At 40.5% G+C, this 21,703-nt stretch overlaps 1 protein-coding gene across 8 annotated transcripts in view; it reads right to left on the reverse strand.

The window, feature by feature from the left end:
• Positions 1-21,703, reverse strand: part of ZCCHC7 (zinc finger CCHC-type containing 7) — a 154,844-nt gene that overhangs the window by 62,586 nt on the left and 70,555 nt on the right. For all 8 annotated transcript variants that reach the window (XM_077345556.1, XM_077345557.1, XM_077345561.1 and 5 more), the window contains exons 3-5: positions 7,594-7,637; positions 5,198-5,320; positions 1,810-1,980 (exon numbers count right to left, since the gene is read on the reverse strand). In XM_077345556.1, the coding sequence (XP_077201671.1) occupies positions 1,810-1,980; positions 5,198-5,320; positions 7,594-7,637 (338 nt within the window). The remainder of the gene's footprint in view (positions 1-1,809; positions 1,981-5,197; positions 5,321-7,593; positions 7,638-21,703) is intronic.

Here is a 21,703-nt window from a genome sequence, read left to right on the forward strand (position 1 = left end):
ACACGCAGTAATGGGTTTAAACTACAAGTACAACGATATAGGCTAGATATCAGGGGAAAAAATTTCAGTCAGAGTAGTTCAGCAGTGGAATAGGCTGCCTAAGGAGGTGGTGAGCTCCCCCTCACTGGCAGTCTTCAAGCAAAGGTTGGATACACTTTTCTTGGATGCTTTAGGATGCTTTGGGCTGATCCTGCGTTAAGCAGGGGGTTGGATTAGATGGCCTGTATGGCCCCTTCCAACTCTATGATTCTATGATTCATATTTTATACAGGTTGTAGAGTTCAGCTGTTCTAATTATATAATTATATAATTTTTATTAGTGAAGTCTGGCCCTGGCCCTGTCAGCATGGAACATGTAATAGATTTTAAGAACTGTGTTATTTCTGATCAGTCTGAGACATTGCTTGCCACAATGATTAAACTACTGGACCAGTCCTTAAGATGAACAAATGTAGAGTCCAGTGGCATGTTTAAGACCAACAAATTTTTATTCAGTGTCATTGTATCTAAGGAAGCATGTGTGCACACAAAAGCTCATACCTTGAATTAAATATGCCACTGGACTCTACGTTTGTTCTGCTGCTTCAGACCAACATGGCTACCCACTTGAATCAATCCTTAAAATGATTACAGTCTTCTGAAAGGAACGCTATTACTATTTGACATTTATACAGTGCTTTCCAGACATTCAAAAAGCTTCATGTTCATCTTTGTAATTCTTCTAGTAGCCCAATATTATTGCAGAGACAGGGCATGGGTAGCAGAGTCTGAGAACACAGTCTGCCTATGCCTACCTTGTGAAAACATAGCACAGGCAAGACTTAACTTTGAAATACCCCACTTAGGCTTTCATCCACCAGGCTCACAGTAGACTTCAAGACAGTGAGATATACAAGTAGTTAGGTATAGATCTTGCTCTAATTAAATTAATAGGGGTCAGGTCTTTACCTCAAATGTCTCCTAGTCAATACAGAATTTTTGATTACATTTTTAACATATGCAAACTTAACACTATACTCTTAATGGGTAAACGTGTATGGGCAATCCACTGGATTAACATCCACAATTCTTAATGAATTTCATAAAGATTATTTTAAAATGTACATTTTGCTGAAAAGTAAATGTAAAAACAATAAAGAAAAATAATTGTATTGAGTATTTAAGTAAAAGAAAGAATCTGGTATCGCAACTGAACTGTGCTGTTATTTATTTATTTATTCTTGGATTTATATCCCGCCTCTCACGATTTTGTTGCCTTGAGGCGGCTAACAATTAAAACCATAACAATTACCCCATAAAAAACCCATTAAAACAGTAACAGTATATTTAGTGACCCACAGGATGGTGGAAACAAACTATCCCAACACAATCTACTGAGTCCAGCCAGACAAATCAGCACAAGTTGTTATTATATTACAAGGGATACTCAGCTAGGGTGGGACTCCTGAACAAACTCCGGTCAACCCCACACGCCACCCCCACCCGGCCTCAACCTCATGCCTGGTGGAAGAGCTTCATCTTCCAGGCCCTGAAGAACAGGGCCTGTTAAGTGTATTTTTATTTTATTATTAAGCATATAACCAGCTGGATCCAAAAGGTGCTTCTTCACTCCTTCCATTAATAGATCCAACCCAATACATTTAAGGTAACAGAAAACAATAATCTTACTTTTATATCTTTGGTCTTCTGCAAATACATTCTCAGCCAAATGCAACTGTACTAACAGACATGCTGACAGGAGCACCTCCAATCCGTGATAAGCAGAAGGGGTATTGAAGACAGGTTAAAGTTGGGTAAAGTTGTACTCACATCTGCATAATGGCCTCTCATAGCACAACGGTTACAATGTTTACTCCAGTAAGTTCTCTCTATGCACTCTCTTGAGAAGTGTCCAGGCAAGCAGCAATTTAAACAAAACCGTGCAGGGCAAGTGTTTTGTAAGTGCCCCATTTCTGCACACAGACAACATGGATGAACTTTCTATGAAGAAACATGGAGAGAAAAAAACACAGATATTTAAGGTATATGTTGCTCTTAAGTGAAACATACACACTATAGCTACACTGAAATCCACTATGAACCATCACTGTTTTGCACAATACCATTTTCATATGTTAGTAGCAAAAGTCTCCCTTTGTTGCAGAAAGCAAGATGAAAGCAGCACAGAACAGGGAGTACACCAACCCAACATCTTGAAGATTACTTTTGCTGCTCATAAATGGCTAGAGAAATTCTGATGTGCAAGAAGTCCATAAAAGTAATCTTTCTTTCTGATTATACAGGGGTTATGTGAAAAAAACATGTGATAATGCCTGCAACTGAAAACAGAAAGGCTCCTTCACAGATTGAGTTTTAGTAGCTCTCTGTAGATACAGAATTTGACAGCTATAGTGGCCATCACAGCTTGTAGTCCTATATCACTCAACCATGCAACAAAGGGATGACGGATCTTTGGGGGCCACTTCATATTTTAATTACAACAAGCTGCCTGTAGCAAGCTTTTACACAAGCTTGTCTAATTACAGGATCCAATCCACTGTAGCAACAGAACACCATGTGGGTCTGTACAGCTAACAACAAAGGACATTTACATTTTTATGCTATATTAGTTTTGTTATTGTAGATACATTGTGATTTATGGTTACTGCACTGGGCAAGCTATGTAATATTTTATTGAGTTGTTTTAAAAGTCTGTGATTACATTGAGTGGTGCTGCTGTTTTTGTTCTGAAGGGAGGTCAAAACAAAAAGAGATGCAAACAAATCAAGATTTTGCACTACGGATTGAACTATAGCAGCAGACATTGCATCTATAGCAGCCTTTCTCAATTCTTTTACTGCTGAGAAACCCCTAAAACATTCTTCAGACTTTGAGAACCCCCAGAAGTGGTGAGATTGTGCAGAATATGGTTGGGAAGCATAGTCATGTACATGCCCATCTGGGCCACTTCCCCTTCCTACCCCCTCCAGGCCTACCATTGGCCATTTTGGGAGGGTTGGGTGGGTCTGCATCATCATCATCATTATATTTATTTATTTGATTTATTGATTGATTTGTATGACCACCACTCTCAGAAACCGGCTTGCGGCAGTTCACAATATTTCAATACAAATCAACACATATATGGACATATCACCCAATAAATATTTAACAAATCTTTAAAATATATTTTAAAATTAATAAACTTCAGCCCATTTGGGAAATCCTTCTAGGGCTGTCAAGAAACCCCAGGGTTTCATAAAACACTGGTTGAGAAAGCCCCGATCCATAGACTTCAAAGATATTAAAGAAGCTGAAGGTGCCATCGATCCTAGCCAACTTGGCCATGCTTCCTAGCATTTTCTGCTGAGTTTCCATAAAGCTCCACAGCCAGTTACTACTATGTTCCTTGCCTAAGTCAGTGAAGCAAAGATAACAACCATCTATGGGGGAAACTTTTGCCTCTCAGGAAGTGTATACTTTAAAAATTAGACTTCTGAGCCATCACAAAGATCTCAGAAAAACAATAATATCTAAAATTCAGAAGTATTTTGATCACCTAAAGGATATCTCATAGTTGGAAGATATCTCATTGTTGGAGATACTTTCCAGGGAAGCTCCTGAATGAATTCAGAAAGAAAGCCCATGGGAAAGTACAATAGTAAACCCTGCATGTATGAGCAACAGCTCTCTAAGGTGGGTTAGCTTTATGGTATGTTCTGCTTTTAGAGCCTGTGCAGGCCTTGAGAACTGTTAGCTCCGGAATGAGATCTTACCTGCTAGCAATCATAAAGATGAAGAATGATCTAAGCTAGGTTTATGAATGTTATTTAAAATAATTATATCTATCCAATCAGGGCCTCAGAGGCAGCTAGCAACTAGAAACAACTAGGCTGGGTTTGCCAACGCTGTGGCATTAACTACAGTCATATACACCATCTATGCCAGTGTTCAGAGGGAAGAACCTGCTCAGACAGCTTACCTGCAGCCAGACTGAAGTTCAAAGAGAGACAAAGATTTTTCAAGAACCGTTTTTTATATATTGGGCATCTCACTCATCTGACATGGAAAGTGTTTATCAGGTCAGAGATGGACTGGCCAATATAACCACCAGGGAATTTCCTAATGGACTGATGGCTTACTTCCTCCCAACATGGGCTGGGCTCATCTCGGGTCCTTGTCCAGGGTAGGTGGGATTCCGATGATGCCTTAGTTATCTGGCTGAATCCACACATGACACCAAACCAAGCATTATGTTTATGCTGAAGTTTTCATTCATGTTTACTTTTAAGTTCTTAACCTCAACAAATAAATAAGACCAAGCCTACTAGCTAAAACAGTTCTTACTGAAATATATTACAGGTCTCAACTATTTCATCCTTTGCCAATACTTCCAATGCACAATGAAAATTGCATTGAGAAGGGCAGATACTTCTTGACACCTCATTAAATGGATTTGTGGGCCTGGGCACAGCGGTTAGTAAATGCTTTATTGAGGGAGATGTAGGTTCCTGTGGTCTGAAAAGTAGTTAAGAGACCACCTTAAGAAACTCTCTACAACATCTACCACATGATTGCAAAATTCCCTTCTTTAGGAAGAATGCTCAAGCAAGTCACATCTACAGAAACTACCATGGGGAGAAGCATTTTTTAAAAATCTTAGGGTGATCAAGAAATAGGAACAATATAGATTATATATGGAGGAAGACTTGTGGTGCGTCGATTATAGCTACGAACATACTACTTACTACTCCATCACCACTATTTCCGCAGTTTGTGCCAGGACTTTGTTTTCATTATCACATAGATGAGTTTCAGTTACTGCACCTCAGGATTCTCCTATGTTGCATTTTACCAAGCTCCCCACCACCTGTAAACTTAACTTTTTCCCCAAGGCCAAGGAAAAATAACCTCATAGTTCTGGAAGGCAGTGAATATATGATGAAGAGACAAGATAGTGGTGACTAACCTCTGTCACAGAATGAAACAACATAGGAGACAGCTATCGAATCCAAACTGTTCACCTGAATCCAAACTGTTCACCTGAGTTGTCAAACTTTGGAGGAGAGTTTAACCCATCACTATCACTATTCCCTAATAAACTTCTCATGATGCCCCTTCAGAAAAATTAATTCTAGACAGGGCCTTAAAGCCAGGAAATGGCAAACAACACTTACAAATGATTCTCTTTGTAGACAAATCCAAACTTTGTATTTACCTTTGGAGTTGGACAATTTTTTGACAAGTGACCTCTTTTATCACAATTTCTGCAAGTGACATTTTTGTCTGGCATGTAGTATCTGTTGTTACGACGCACAGGAACATAGTTATCAATCTGTGCCTAAAGAAACAGGAAGAAATTATTAGACCAAAAGTCCTGTACTTATTCATGACTACAGAAACTACAACGGGAAGAAGCATTTAAAAAAAAGTTTTATAGGTTACATTTTTGCTTTCTGTAAAGTCACTCTGTACTCATCGCTGCCATTTACAGTTTGCTCTACCACAGAACGTCTTCAATAGGTAATGGATACAGGGAGAAGAGTGAGCATTTGAGACTGAGGACATCCTGGCTTCTTCAGCTCTTCTTCTTTCCGTCAAGGTCTTTTGATCTAATGATCTTTGGCAGCAAATGGTGAAGAGATACTTGGCCACTGCTGATGTAATCCTTGGATCTCTACTCACCAACAAATATTGTCTTTTATTGCAGACAAAGATGATTTAGTTAAAATAGGGGTAATCCACAAGTCACAATAAGAGTTATAGTGAAGGCATTCCAACATTTGCAAAATGTATCAGGTTTTTTGCAAAAATTATTTAAGAGAATAAGCTCATAACAGCAATATCCACTGAAGTACTTCCGAATTGGAGTGCATAAAGAATCAAGAAAAAATCTTCACTGACAAGAAGATACTTGATCTTACCCATGGTCATTTGAATATGACTGGAAATAAGAGTGTTTAAACCAGCGCATTCTCTCAAAATGTTTCTCAGACCACCTGCAATACCATTTTGCAGTGAGATGTGGTGGTTGTTTCTTATTTATTTGGCTGGTACGATATAGTCAATGGCCGTAATGGGCACCCACTGTCTTTCTAATACAGAAGGCTACAGTTGATAGTGACCATGTTATTCAGTTAGAGGAGCACATACTGCGCTAGTTATTTCTGGACAGAGCTAAAGGTCAAGAAAATGTGTGTACAGATGTAAAAGGCTGTTGATGAGTGAGCGGATACACAAGAGAAATAAGAATTTTGCAGAAAGCTTCAAAATTCAAAGTGAAATTCCAGAAACACATGGAAGCAAAACAGAAAGCCATATTTAGAAGGGCAGAGAACAGTTCAACGAAGAATGTGATTAACTTTCCCCACCCCCACCCCCTTCACAAGAATCTAAATACCTGTCAATATTTTTGACGTCTGAATTCTTAGTGGTGACCTGGCCAAAGACTGGCTGGTACAAATTTACATAATTCACCAATGCAATAACTGCCTGCTGTATCAGCTGAAACATGACCAGAGCTCTTAATGGGATGTGTTGTCAAGCTCTGCCACCCTGAACTAAAGTGTCCCTGTTGGAAAATAATTTTGCAAAGTAAAAAAGCCAAACCCTAAAAAGGACCTGGAAATTGTAGGCCTAATTCAGAAAGAATCCCATTACTTATTTCTCCAATCTTGTTCTAGCACAATTTAAAAGGCTACAAATTCATGTTAAATTCTAACTTTACTTTCTGAAATTCAGTCTGTAAGCAAGGTAGGCCTAGATCCAACTCAATGTTGGAGATCTTTCATATCATTTATCAATCCTTTTAGCTGGAGATGCCAGGGACTGAACCTGACCCCTTCTGCACGTCAAAGAGATACTTATCCACTGAGCCATGGCCCCACCCCACATATACGAAGAATAAATTTATTGTAAGGTATAATTTAAACCAGGTCACAGATTCAGTAGTACCAAATAAGACCTAATTTATCCCCACAAATTTCTACTTAAATAAGCCAATAATGTCAATGTGACTATAATTTCTTTATTCCTAAAACCATCTTTATCCTTTCAGATCAATGCAATATTAATGTTCTTACTGCTACCATGACTGGTAGCCAATGACATTAATTACAACATCCAGGAGAAAAAGCATGGCATAGGACATCTGCCCCCCCCCCTTCCAGGGCCTACCATCACCCCTAATTTTAGATCTGTTTGACACTGCCAGGACAGGAGAATGAGGAACCAGGGGTCTAGTAATGGATTGTTGTGGTCGCGATCTTGGCGACCATTGTTGTATTGCATTCTATTGTATTTTTATTGGTGAGATGGTAATCTTGCTGTCTTTACCCTGCTTTGTGAGCCGGCTGGTCTGTGAGTTTGGTGGTATAGAAATTTAATAAATAAATAAACAAACAAACAACAAACAAATAAATGTAAACAAGGGATCAAAAATCACAGATCGTTTTATATATACTGACTGAAACACTCCTATGTACATTCCATAAACTACTAATCATTTTAGTATGTCTTGTACACAAATATTTAGTTGAGATACTCTGTGTGTATAACACATGTCTGTGGGTCAGTAAGAGAAAAAATATATGCTGTAAAACTGTACTAATTTACCTCTAAATCTTTATCACTGATGGCCCAGTCTGGTCCACCTTCACCTGTAAAACAGATATTTTAAAATATATTAATTCATTAGGGTTGAATTGAAAAACTATTTAAAAAAATACATTTCACATTATGTTTAAAATCTCATTTTGGGGAAAAAAATAGGATGTAAATAATAAGTAACTTCAGCAATGATAGATAATGATACAGGCCCAAACATTTTACCGTATTTTTCAAGCTGTGTACCAGGGAGCTTTGTAATTCCTAGTAAACAACCACCACTAGATTTCCTAAATGAGAAGATCCATAATGGTAACCAGGCTTCCCTGAAGGACAACATGAATACCATTTCCAATCTTCTCCTGCAGTATACAACTACAAGGGCATGTTTGGTGTTTTGCAGATCTCCCTTATGTTTACTCAGAAAGACCCAACAGAAAGAAAGCATGGCTTCCAGAACACTCCAGAGAATCCTGTACAACACTTAAAATTTCTGCAATAGAGACAATGACGCAGGAAGGGTTTCCTGAAAGCAAAAAAAAAAACACGGGGTTACACTTACCTGTAACCACTGTTCATTAAGTGGCCTTCCATGCAAGCACACATGGGACTGCATGATTGCAGGCCATCCACCGAGAAGAGCTTTGAAGCTTTTCTAGCTTCCTTTGAGGTAGGAAGAGCTTTCTCATCCACCGAGAAGAGCTTTGAAGAAGTTTCTAAGCTCGTCTACAGAAATCCCATTTCCCACCTAAGGAGTCATATGAAAGATGAGCACCCCTTCCTTCAGATCCCTTTGCCACAGCGAGGAGGCGCATGCATGTTTGGCAGCCCACGATGAGGAAAGGAAGGACAGATGCGTGCTTATTCAGGCAGCAATTCAATGAAAAACAGGTAAGTACAACCCCGTTTTCATCATCATGGCTTCTGTGAAGTCCCACATTTATTTAATATTTCAATTTTTTATTCCACCCTTTCTTAAAAAGACTCAGAGCAGAGAATAGCAAGTCCCTAGAAGGGGGACAGGGGTGTGAATTCAACTAATCTGAGCTGGAAAAAAATACCCCAAAGATACCTTATAAGTATTTTAAATTATTCTTTAAGCTGATTACAGTTCAGAAGATCTGATTGGCTATTGATGCAGCTGAACCTGAATAAAAGCCATTTGGTTTTATTCAGGGATATTCAGTTATACCAATCAGCTGGGGCGGTGTGAGCTGAGCTCTACACAGTCTCAGCTGGGGCTGCAAAAACTGAGTACTCTCAGCCAGGTGCCGACTTCTCCCCAGCCAAGTCTGCGGGGATACCTCTGCCTTGGCAAATATCTTTGTTTAAAAGGTCTTGATGAACTATGAGTTGTGTCCAGGGATTTGGTTGTCAACTCATTCTTCCTAACCTGATCCAAAACCAAGTTGGTTCACTAAACAGGTCTTGAGCTGAGGAGCATAACCATGAATATCTCTGTAGGGCAATGCCAGAGGCCACTGACATGATGCTATTACAATCTGCTCCATGCCTTGCAGCACTAAGCTGCTATTTCCTTAATTTTTGCCCTTCTCCAATGCGGATCATAGTAGCACTGCTTATCAACAGGCAGCAACTCGAAAAACTGTGACACCTTTTCCCATAGTAACATTTGGTAGTGGCTGATGATCATTGTAAAATTAGCCTGTATAGGGTTTCCAACTTCTTTAGCTATGTCCTGTATTCTTCGCAACAGTAGGAGTGCCTCAGGGTCCACGTCAGGGATGTATAAAACCTTCATTATACATTAAATTCTAGATCCAGGGCTTTCGCCATGTGGATCAACTGCTCCAAATACATCTGTTGGAGACGGAGCTGACCATATCATCAGGAGATGGCATTGAAGTCCTCTCCAAGAGTGCTTTGGAAATTTGGTAGAGTGTATGAGTCAAAACCATGTTGGAGAGAACCCCCATCTGAGTGGTATTGGTGGTCCCATATTAATCCTGCAGAATATTTTACAAGTGGCCACAGATATAGAGCCTGTCCATTGTGCCCACTGATTTTACTGAGATGGCCACTGATCTGGTGGCTGTAGATCTGGTCATCCTTTGATGCAGGTGGGCCCATAGGAATCAGCGTGAAGACGTCAACTCCAGAGGAATATGGGGGCTTAATGCCCTTCTTAATGGTGAGGGCATCTTTGGAAGTGAAAATGAGTTGACATCAAGTCCCAGCAATGAACTGTGGTGCTGTCAGGGACGATTTGAAGATCACTGATGTCGAAGCTCGACTCCAAGGAGAGACCGAATGTCAGAGGTGGGAAGGATTAATGATCTCAAGCAGGCATGCTACATTTCTATGGGGATGAAGACTGTTGATTCCAAGGGGATCTTTAACGGCTCTGTTGTGACAGCAATTGGGCCGGATTGTGGTTTGAGTGTTTGGCTCTCCTTTTAGCCTTTTCAGAGGTTAATCTGACACCAATCTTGGAGCGGAGACATGAGTTCACAGTTCTGATAATGAGAGTGTCAGTGTCGAAGTCGCCAAATGGGCTCTCACACCCTTATCTATTTCAACCTGTCTTTCCCCACAGGGATCTGGGACGTGAAGAGTTTTCCACCAAAATGTGGCTTTAAGCCTTGTTGCTCTCCCCTCATGTGTTTTAGGAGTACAGTGTCAACAAATTGGGATCGTAGCTTATTGTGTCCCTCTCCCAGACAAGAGGCATGAAAAATTATAATAATTTTGGGCCATTTTTACTCTGTATTTCCTGTACTTCATAAATAGAGCCGTACTACTGATTTGTAGATGAAACCCTTCCCTGTTCTTGGAAAATCCGTATTGTTTTATTTCTGAGGCCCCACAAGGAAGCAGTATAGAAACACGTCCTCGCCACACAGCAGCAAGAAGAGAACTTATGGAAGAAGTGCTCAGCCCCACCTCCATCACGTGACTCTTTAGGTTAGAAAAAGAACCTCTACAGACAATGGGAAGAGGGTACACTACAGAGCCTAGAATAAGGTGACCAGAATTTTTGGGCTGTAAGGCGGGACACGCCATCACTCTTGTGGCGGTGGCGGCAGCGCTTGAGGTGGTGGTGCGTGCGGCGGCAGCCTTCCTCCCTTTGGCTTCACCTTGTTTCCTGCGTGCCTCTCCCTCAAGCCTCCCGCACGCCGCTCATCTTTTATGCACCTGCATGGTGTTGGCTCTGGCTGGCTGGCCACTGGCGGGACATTTGAGGAACCGGACGAGACCTGGGGCGAAGACCAGGGAAGCGGGTGTGTCCCGGGATTTTGAGGATGGATAGGCAGCTTGGCCTAGAAACCTCATCAGAAAAGTTTGGAAGCTCTTCTCGGTAGCTGACAGTCCCATATAAGACTGCATGCAGTCCCATATAAGACTGCACAGAAGCAATGACAATGAAAATTTGGAAACAACTGTTGACAGATCTACTCGTTTGGTATGATGCTGATCCCTATATCTGGCATTATTTGTTTAGTATTACCACTGAAGGACTGCTTAGATTAGCTACTAAGTCTAGTGCAGACACATGCTAATGTAGCATTGACTTCCAGCTGTCTCCAGGCACAATCCAAAGTGTTGGTTCTTTCCTTCAAAGTCTAAAACAGCTTAACACCAGGATACTCCTCCCATACTAAGATCTTCATCTCATGTCCTGGTCCTTTCACTCTCAGCCTGAAAATATGAGGTAGGGGGTGGTCAGGGAAACAGTTTTTTCAGTGTGGCACCTCACCTGTGGAAAGTCCCTCTCTACTTTTAGACTCTGGTCCAAACTTTTTTACACCAGGCTTTTAATTTAAGGGACAACTTTTAAAAAATCACTTTTACAGTCTGCAACTAGCCTAAGGACTGTCTTATGTGAAGCATTTTATGCTGCCAAACATTTTGCTCTGTTTTTTTGTTTATTTTTTCACATTTTATCACATTATTTTATGAATTTATTATGTTTAATTTAAAAACAAAACTGTCAATATACCAAACAACCAAGACACAGAGGTAAATTGATGTACCCTGTGTTGCCTTACACATGTATCTTGGTTTTGCCATTTGAGATATAACAATAGCAACAACAACAACAACAACAACAAAGGCTCAAAACAAAAAGGCACTCAAGGGAAAGGACAATTCGCTCAAACAGCCAAAGATGAAAACAAGCATTGGTGCAGTATTGGTGTTGCACTGAGAACTCTTCCAGGTACCCTATTTTGAACAAAAGCATGAATTTGCATCTTTCGCTTTGTTGTAGATGTTAACTTTAAATCACTGTTTGGCATGTTCTGATACAGGAAGCTTGAGGGGTTTGTGTGGAAATCTGCAAACATGCAGTATTCACAGTTCTAGCTAATTTACAGGTCTCAGCCTTCAGAATAGTGACTTATCAGTAAATGGCTTTATGCCCAGAATAATTCCAAGAGCAGAGTTATTCTTCAGGAAATTCAAAGCCATCCTATATCATGCCTTTGAAACAGAAGGTTCAGTAACGTTACACATCAACCCATGTAATAGCTTTTATATAAAATGGCCAAATCCTATAACCACTAAATCTTTCTGATTTAGAATTCTGTGAAATCTACTTTCCTCTCTTTTAGCAAAGCTCTGGGTATAAGAAGCTTTGAAATGGAACTTTTTTTTCTGTAAGTCAAGTAAGGAAGAATAAGAATGAGATGTATGCTTTACAGGATTCATTTCTATGGGCTACTTAGTGTTCTGTGTATCTATTTAATGTTTCATTTAATCAGATTTAGAACAAATCAGATTATTTTAAAATAAAACGTTTAATAAATATATTAGCTGGGAAATTCAGGATTTCACTTTGAAATGGGAAGAAACAAATAAACCTTGCTATCCTTCTTACAGACTGAGGGCTGCTCTGCTAAAATTGAATGTTGTAAGGGAACAGTAATTAAGTAGCATTGTGATTTAGTGGTTAATGTGTTGCTTTAACACAGTCAAAGAATTTATAATCTCTATCTGACTGTTTAAAATAATCTCCCTTTACAAGTGAGTCCTTAGTGATTGTATAACTCCTCCAACTATGATTCAAGGATAGTGTACTCTACGCAGGTAAGCAAGGGGCAGAAATCCCTGACCTCAGACCTGGACTTCTAAAATATCTCTCCCCAACATGTACCTTCCCATGTATCATCTTAACAATCCTTCTTCAGTCACCAGTTTTTAGCAGGATTTTCATACAAAGATGCACAACATCTATGTGCACCATGCAGAAAAGCCTCTTTGGAGATACACGAACATAACATCGACATGATATTGATGCAGCATTGTGCTAAAGTAACCCACATGCTAGTAGGAGAAATAGGAAGCACAACTCCATTTCTGGGTGTATACCAATCTTCCTAACTATTGCTACCACTGGCCACACATTCATAAGGTACATGGGACAGCCCAAAGAGAAGCCATCAGAGGTCTAAAGCAACTCCCTACAAGAGAGAAATACTGGCCCAATTACACTCACAAGTGACTCCTACCTTCCAGGTACCCCAAAGGGATACAAGGGAGGTACAGGAAAGAAGAGCAAATGTTGTTGTTATGTGCGAAGTTGTGTCCGACCCATCGCGACCCCATGGACAATGATCCTCCAGGCCTTCCTGTCCTCTGCCATTCCCCGGAGTCCATTTAAGTTTGCACCTACTGCTTCAGTGACTCCATCCAGCCACCTCATTCTCTGTCGTCCTCTTCTTCTTTTGCCCTCGATCGCTCCCAGCATTAGGCTCTTCTCCAGGGAGTCCTTCCTTCTCATGAGGTGGCCAAAGTATTTGAGTTTCGTCTTCAGGATCTGGCCTTCTAAAGAGCAGTCAGGGTTGATCTCCTCTAGGACTGACCGGTTTGTTCGCCTTGCAGTCCAAGGGACTCGCAAGAGTCTTCTCCAGCACCAGAGTTCAAAAGCCTCAATTCTTTGACGCTCGGCCTTCCTTATGGTCCAACTTTCGCAGCCATACATTGCAACTGGGAAGACCATAGCCTTGACTAAACGCACTTTTGTTGGCAGGGTGATGTCTCTGCTTTTTAGGATGCTGTCTAGATTTGCCATAGCTTTCCTCCCCAGGAGCAAGCGTCTTTTAATTTCTTTGCTGCAGTCCCCATCTGTAGTGATCTTGGAGCCCAGGAAAATAAAATCTGTCACTATCTCCATTTCTTCCCCATCTATTTGCCAGGAATTGAGAGGGCCGGATGCCATGATCTTTGTTTTCTTGATGTTGAGTTTCAAGCCAACTTTGGCACTCTCCTCCTTCACCCGCATCAACAGGCTCTTTAGTTCCTCTTCACTTTCTGCCATTAGAGTGGTATCATCTGCATATCTGAGGTTGTTGATATTTCTCCCTGCAATCTTGATCCCAATTTGTGACTCCTCTAATCCCGCATTTCTCATGATGTGCTCTGCATACAAGTTAAATAGGCAAGGCGACAGTATACAGCCTTGCCGAACTCCTTTCTCAATTTTGAACCAGTCAGTGATTCCATGTTCAGTTCTCACTGTTGCTTCTTGACCTGCATATAAATTTCTCAAGAGACAAATAAGATGCTCTGGTATTCCCATCTCTTTAAGAACTTGCCACAATTTGTTGTGCTCCACACAATCAAAGGCTTTAGCATAGTCAATGAAGCAGAAGTAGACGTTCTTCTGGTACTCCCTAGCTTTCTCCATGATCCAGCGTATGTTGGCAATTTGATCTATAGTTCCTCTGCCTCTTCGAAATCCTGCCTGTACTTCTGGAAGTTCTCGGTCCACATATTGCTGGAGCCTAGCTTGTAGGATTTTGAGCATAACTTTGCTAGCATGAGAAATTAGTGCAATGGTGCGGTAGTTTGAACATTCTTTGGCATTGCCCTTCTTTGGGATTGGAATGTAAACTGACCTTTTCCAATCCTGTGGCCATTGTTGAGTTTTCCAAATTTGCTGGCATATTGAGTGTAGCACTTTTACTGCATCGTCCTTTAAGATTTTGAATAGTTCAACTGGAATGCTGTCACCACCACTAGCTTTATTGTTGCTCAGACTTCCTAAGGCCCATTTGACTTCACATTCCAGGATGTCTGGCTCCAGGTCAGTAACTACCCCAGTGTGGTCATCAGGGATGTTAAGCTCGCTCTTGTATAGTTGTTCTGTATAATTTTGCCACCTTTGTTTAATCTCTTCTGCTTCTGTGAGGTCCCTACCATTTTGGTCCCTTATCATACCCAACTTTGCATGAAACGTTCTCTTCATATCTCCAATTTTCTTGAAAAGATCTCTGGTCCTCCCCATTCTATTGTTTTCTTCTATTTGTTTGCACTGTTCATTTAAAAAGGCATTCTTATCTCTTCTAGCTTTTCTCTGGAATTCTGCATTCAATTGGGTGTATCTTTCTCTTTCTCTCTTGCCTTTCACTTCCCTTCTCTCCTTAGCTATTTGTAAAGCTTCCTCAGACAGCCATTTTGATTTCTTGCATTTCTTTTTCTTTGGGATTGTTTTAGTTGCTACCTCTTGTACAATGTTGCGAACCTCCGTCCATAGTTCTTCAGGCACTCTGTCTATCAGATCTAATTCCTTAAATCTATTTGTCACCTCTACTGTGTATTCGTCGGGGATATGATTTAGTTCATACCTGAGTGGCCTAGTGCTTTTCCCTACTTTCTTCAATTTAAGCCTAAATTTTGCAACAAGAAGCTCATGATCTGAACCACAATCAGCTCCTGGTCTTGTTTTTATTGACTGGATAGAACTTTTCCATCTTTGGCTGCAGAGCACATAGTCAATCTGATTTCTGTGTTGACCGTCTGGTGATGTCCATGTGTAGAGTCGTCTCTTGGGTTGTTGGAAAAGAGTGTTTGCTATGACCATTGTATTCTCTTGACAAAATTCTACCAGCCTGTGCCCTGCTTCATTTTGTACTCCAAGGCCAAACTTGCCTGTTATCCCGGTTATCTTTTGGCTTCCTACTTTAGCATTCCAATCCCCCATGATGATAAGCACATCATTTTTTGGCGTTGCTTCTAGAAGGTGTTGTAGGGCTTCATAGAACTGATCAACTTCATCCTCTTCAGCAGCAGTGGTTGGGGCATAGACCTGGATCACTGTGATGTTGAATGGTTTGCCTTGGATTCGAACTGAGATCATTCTGTCATTTTGGGGATTGTATCCCAAGACTGCTTTTCCTACTCTCTTATTGATTATGAAGGCTACTCCATTTCTTCTGCGAGATTCTTGTCCACAGTAGTATACCTGATGGTCATCTGAATTAAATTCACCCATTCCTGTCCATTTTAGTTCACTGATTCCTAAAATGTCGATGTTCAGTCTTGTCATTTCTTGTTTGACCACGTCCAGCTTGCCTTGATTCATGGATCTCACGTTCCAGGTTCCTATGGAATAAAAATCTTTACAGCATCGGACTGTCTTTTCGCCACCAGTTACTTCTACAACTGAGCGTCCTTTCGGCTTTGGCCCAGTCGCTTCATTCATTCTGGCGGTACTCGTACTAGCCGTCTGCTCATCCCCAGTAGCATATTGGACACCTTCCGACCTGAGGGGCTCATCTTCCGGCGTCATATCGTTATGCCTATTGGAACTGTCCATAGAGTTTTCATGGCAAAGATACTGGAGTGGTTTGCCATTTCCTTCTCCAGTGGATCACCTTTTGTCAGAGCTCTCAGCTATGACCTGTCCGTCTTGGGTGACCCTGCACGGTATAGCTCATAGCTTCACTGAACTACGCAAGCCCCCTTGCCACAACAAGGCAGCGATCCTTGAAGGGGGGAAGAGCAAATAGGAGGTACCAATTTCTCATATCCTTATGTCACATCTTGTGCAGAACACTTAAACTCATCTTCATCAGCAATTGATACCAAAAAAAAAGCTCAGAAGTTCAATTTGGATCTGACCACAATTACCAACATTAGTGGCACAAACTAAGGCATGTTTATTCAGAAGAAAGGTCTGCTGGATTCAATAGGGATTACGCTCTAATGTGGATAAGACTTCAGCCACAGTCTCTTACAATGATAATCATCAAGTCCTCTTGCATCTCATCTCTTTACTCAAGGATCATCTCAGATGCCTTAAACTAATGTCATAAAGCACGCTTTCCAAGGTCTTTAAAGACTGTCATTTTTTCTTCTGAATTTCCCTCCATTTGCTTATATTTCTCTTCAAATCTGGCAAACAAAACTCTACACAGTACAGAGCAGAAAGGGACTATTATGTCTTGCAGTTGGCATGCCATACTTCTGTCAAACATTTATTTTAAAAGACATACTGACTGGTTGAATAAATTTACTAGCACAGACTTGCCTTTTTTTGAAAGAGTCTAGTGTTACTGGTAAAATGCTCAATTTATAATTACCATGGCCTCCCCAGCACGGCTAGTCCATTATCCCACCATTTCATGATCTGCATTTCATTCAGTAACTCCCTTTGTTTGATGTTTGCTGGAATTAATTTCTTAGTTTACAGACCAAGTTCCTGGTCAAGTTCATTCCAATCCAAGGTCATTCCAATCCCAAACCCTATCCTCCAAAACATTTACAATCAAATTTCACTAGCTCACATATGAGAGTGTCATGTGGAGCTGTGTCAAAAGCATGGCTTAATTTGATGATGCTGAAGATTGTATCTACTGCATTCCCTTTGTCCACTCAATAAAAAATGGAGATGAGTCTGAATTGGCAACTATTTCTTTAATTCACACTAGGCAACAGCACTCAGTTTTGAATTTTCCTTCAGAGCCAGACAAATCCTGATAAGTAGAAGACAAAACCAAACCACACACTATTACCAGAAAACGAAACAAAACCACTCCACTATTACCGGAGTTACCAGCTTTCTGCAGGGCCTGCAAGACGGAGCTCTTCTGCCAGACATATGGTTGAGGCCGGGGCAGAGTCCCGGGTTCTCCAACTGGATCCCAAGTTCCATCAGACTGGCTCCCGCTCTCACTAGAGGAAGAGTAGGGCCCCACCCTGAACAAGGTGGGAAGGAATTATAAGGTCGTCCATTGCTGTTATTTTGATATTGTTTTATTGTATATATATTGGATTAAGGGATTTTTTTACTGTTTTAAATTTTACGATGTAAACCGCCGCGAGATCTATCAGGGAGCGGCAGTACACAAATCTAAAAATAATTAAATAAATAAACAAATAAATAAACAAATAAATATAAATAAATAAATATTAATGAGTTTTAGCAGTAAAGAATATGTAAGGATTCTTCATGGCCATCTTCTTCGTCTGCCCCTCACCACATAGAGCACGTTCCAGATATTATATTCAGCTGTTAAAAATATGGCAGTATAAAGTACATCTCATCTGCATTTAACTACTGAAAATGCACACAACAATAATCAGCTGAAGTTGTTGAAGACCCTTAGCCAAACGAACATTATGTCATGAGGTTGCCTCTGACAATCTTTTGCGTATGTTGGGCGGCTTTTGTTGCATTTCCCATGAATGAAAACATTTAGTTGCATTGTTTGTCCTCAGCAACTTGCTCAAAGATGACATTGTGTGTTTGATTCTGTGCTCCTAGATTCTCTTTTAAATGAACTGGACAGTCACTTTTTGTTAAAACATTAATTATAAATTGAAGTTATACAATGCATCTGAAAAGCTGAACTTTGTGTAACTGAAGAGACCAAAGGGCAGTAGATCCTTCCTCCCTTTCAGTGTGTGTGGATAAAACCAGAATAGTGGTTTGAGTTATTCTGTAATGCCCACCTTGTGCCTCTGTGGAAAAAAAAGATCAATTATAAATGAAGCAAATGAATGAATGAACCAACCAAACAACCAACTTGGGACTAAGAGGTCTGATTTTATGTACGGTTATGTGAACTGGAAAGTGCAAGTCAGCTCTGCATTACATTATGACCAGACAAATTAAAGGACTGTCAACAAAATCTCAAGTGATTTTCTACACTATTTTGCACTGTTGCTTGACAAAGGAGACCCCTTGGCCTACAGTGTCAAAACATCAGCAAATCTGGGCTTTGGACACACATTGTAAAATGATGGCATGATTTCTGGAGAAAACAGAAATCACTTTCAAAAGAAAAACTGTTCTCTATATGAGATTTCTCAGTGTTGTTCTGGTGAATGAGATTATTCATCAAACAATACAAAGCCTCTTGATGGAGCAAATTATCTACTAGCATTCCATAAAAGTAGAAGAAATCAGAAAAGATCCATAAACTTTTCCTGAGGAATTATTTGAAGGAGTTTGTCAAAGATAAATTCTAACAAAACGACAGGCTTTCTTCCCACAGCAATCACACAATGCTTCAATGCTTATCAGATATTTCTTAACCACACTGCGTAAGGCTTTGGCCAATTCATTTTTAAGTACCATTACCTTGATGTACCATGGCACTTTTAAGTAATCCTTATGAGATCAGATTGACCACAAAGCTAGAATGGGAAACCCAATCTGTAATGAAAGCAAAATCTGTTTCAAATGTTTAATGCTAGCAAATCCCAGGCGGGGGGTGCTAAGATAAAGTCATATATTAATTGCAGACTAACAACTGTAACCTGGCTTGAAAAATATGTTACCCTTGGAATAGACTGTCACCAGAAGCGAAGTCTGACAGCTGGAAGCTATGACATGGTATTTATAATCTCTGATGGGAATGTCCTACTGGGGGCCACGGCAGGTTAAGGCTGGAATTTAAGCAGGTTCACTAACTCTAAGGTTTAATACGCAGGAATTAAGATTGTTTAATCCAAATAAAGACATGTGCTTTTATATTTCAAGCAGCCTGTTTTCAAATACAAAAAAACTTGTTAAGTACCTGAACAAAAAAAACCCCTCAAACATATATTTTAGCATGAAGACCTACTATGCATTTTGGTAATTTCCTAACCATCTAACACATTACTGTCTCAATTTATTATGCCCTTTCCATTCTGTTCCCCTTCCGGGAGTGAAAGAACAGTAAAAGGATTTTTAAAATTATTTGTACCACACCAAACACATGCTTAAAATGACGCCTTGAAGTGATTTAACAAAAATGCAGACAAATGCTCAATGCATGTATTATGTCTATTTGGTGTTTACCACTTTTGTATTTTCTCTTAGAATATGATACTCACCATAACAAGACTTAGACACTGTTGGTCATGTTAATTCAAAAATCTCAATGGTTTTCAAAGCTTAGCGCAACGTTTGGAGAACAAAGTACATTTTTCTCTCTCTTTTGGCTAGTACAAGTTTGGGGACCACAGGAACAGTTAAATTCATGGCATGGTTGGTCTACCACACAGTCGGGGGAATTCTTTAAATAGAGCCTGTCACTCTCTTTGCCCATCAATGGGATTTCCTTCTCAAACTGCTGATTCGTTCAGGTACACAACAGAGGAAATTTCAGTTAACCTTTGTTTCACCCCAGGGAAAAATCTGTCTGAGAAGTATAAAATGAATAGATTAAAAAAATAAGTAGCTGAGCTTCAGTGCTATTCTTTTTAGAGTTCACAGCAGTCAAACGGGGAAGGGGGGGGGAGAGAACATTTTAGTCCCAGTGGAGAATGATATAATATGCAATTTGGAAACACCATAGACTACCCTTTTGCTTTTGATTCATAAAAATAAAAAATTACCCTTTCTTTTGTGCATACATACAAGATCACTTCCTTCAAACATCTTGCCTCTGGGTTGTTTTCTATGTTACTAAAAAGAGAGAATTACTAGCTTCTTAAAAAGCTAGTCTTGAAGGACAGACTTCTTGGTGACAGCAGAATGCCCATGAGTAGTTAACAGGAGTCAGGTTCTCTGCACTCAGGCTTGGAGTTTTTAAAAGCCAGGCTTTAACTGGCTATTGGTTTACTTCTGGGAACAACGCAAAGTGTTGGTGCCTATCTACAAAACCCGTGAATACCAGAAGGACTAGCTTCTAAAGAATGTTGATATCTGCCAGCTGAGATCATCTACAGATGCCCTGATCCAAATTACCCCCCCCCCTTTATAAAAGGTAATGTAGGTGAGCACTGGGGAAAGAGCCTTTACTGTTGTGTCACCAAAGAGTCCCTTTTGTCCAATCTGATTGCTGTCATGGCTGGGCTAAATTAGTTTTATTCTGCCAAGTACTTGGTTCTTCCTCCCTGGCTCTGGTTGTTTTACACTGCCGTGTTGTATATTTGTATATATGCTTTAGGATGCTTAGGGCTGATCCTGCGTTGAGCAGGGGGTTGGACTAGATGGCCTGTATGGCCCCTTCCAACTCTATGATTTTAACAGGTGTTTAAACATTGCTGTTTTTGTTCATTTGTTTTTGTGCAATATTATTACTCTTCTAAGAGATGTTTTAGGAACTTTTAAGCAACTGGTTCAGATATTGTGTTTTTAAAAAAAAACAAATATGGCTGCTCTTTTTACTGATTTACTGATTTGTGTAAATCTCAAATGGTCTTATTCTGCTGGTTTCAATATTAAATTCAACTGTTCTTATTTTTATTTTTACTTCTAATGGAGTGGAATATAAGCATTTAACAAATACATACAAACATGAGTGGTGGAAATGTTTACAGAATGTGTCTGCAGAATGCTGGAACAGTGGATGGCCTAGTAGATGTCAGAAGCATTACTGGAGGAGGAGGAGGAGGAAGAGGAAGAAGTAGTTCTTATATGCTGCTTTTCTCTACCTAAAGGAGCCTCAAAGGCCCATTATGCACGGCCGCCGAAACGGCGATTTCGGGTCACATGGAAAACGCGGAGGGGGAAGACGCGACGCATACCGGTTATACACGGGGCGGGGCGCGACGGCGGCAAAACCCAGAGTAACCGATTATGCACGCGCCGATCCGGGCGCCGCTTCTGGTTGCGCCCCGCTCACCCGGAAGCTGCGCTTTCTTCCGCGTTTCACTGACGCGGCTTTTTCAGCGGCATGCACCGAAGCTGCAGCCGGTTGCAGCCGGCTCCGTGCGTTATCCGTGATTTTAGTCGCCGCCATTCCACCCCGAATGTGCGCTAAAACCCCCGTGCATAATGGGTCAAAGCGGCTTACATTCGCCTTTCCTTTCCTCTCCCCACAAGACATCCTGTGAGAGAGGTGAGGCTAAGAGAGCCCTGATATTACTGAAGAAGAGTTGGTTCTTATATGACACTTTTCTCTACCTGAAGGAGTCTCAAAGACCGTTTATGTACTGG

Source organism: Paroedura picta, chromosome 7 (genome assembly GCF_049243985.1).
Source record: "Paroedura picta isolate Pp20150507F chromosome 7, Ppicta_v3.0, whole genome shotgun sequence".
Classification (NCBI taxonomy): Eukaryota; Metazoa; Chordata; class Lepidosauria; order Squamata; family Gekkonidae; genus Paroedura; species Paroedura picta.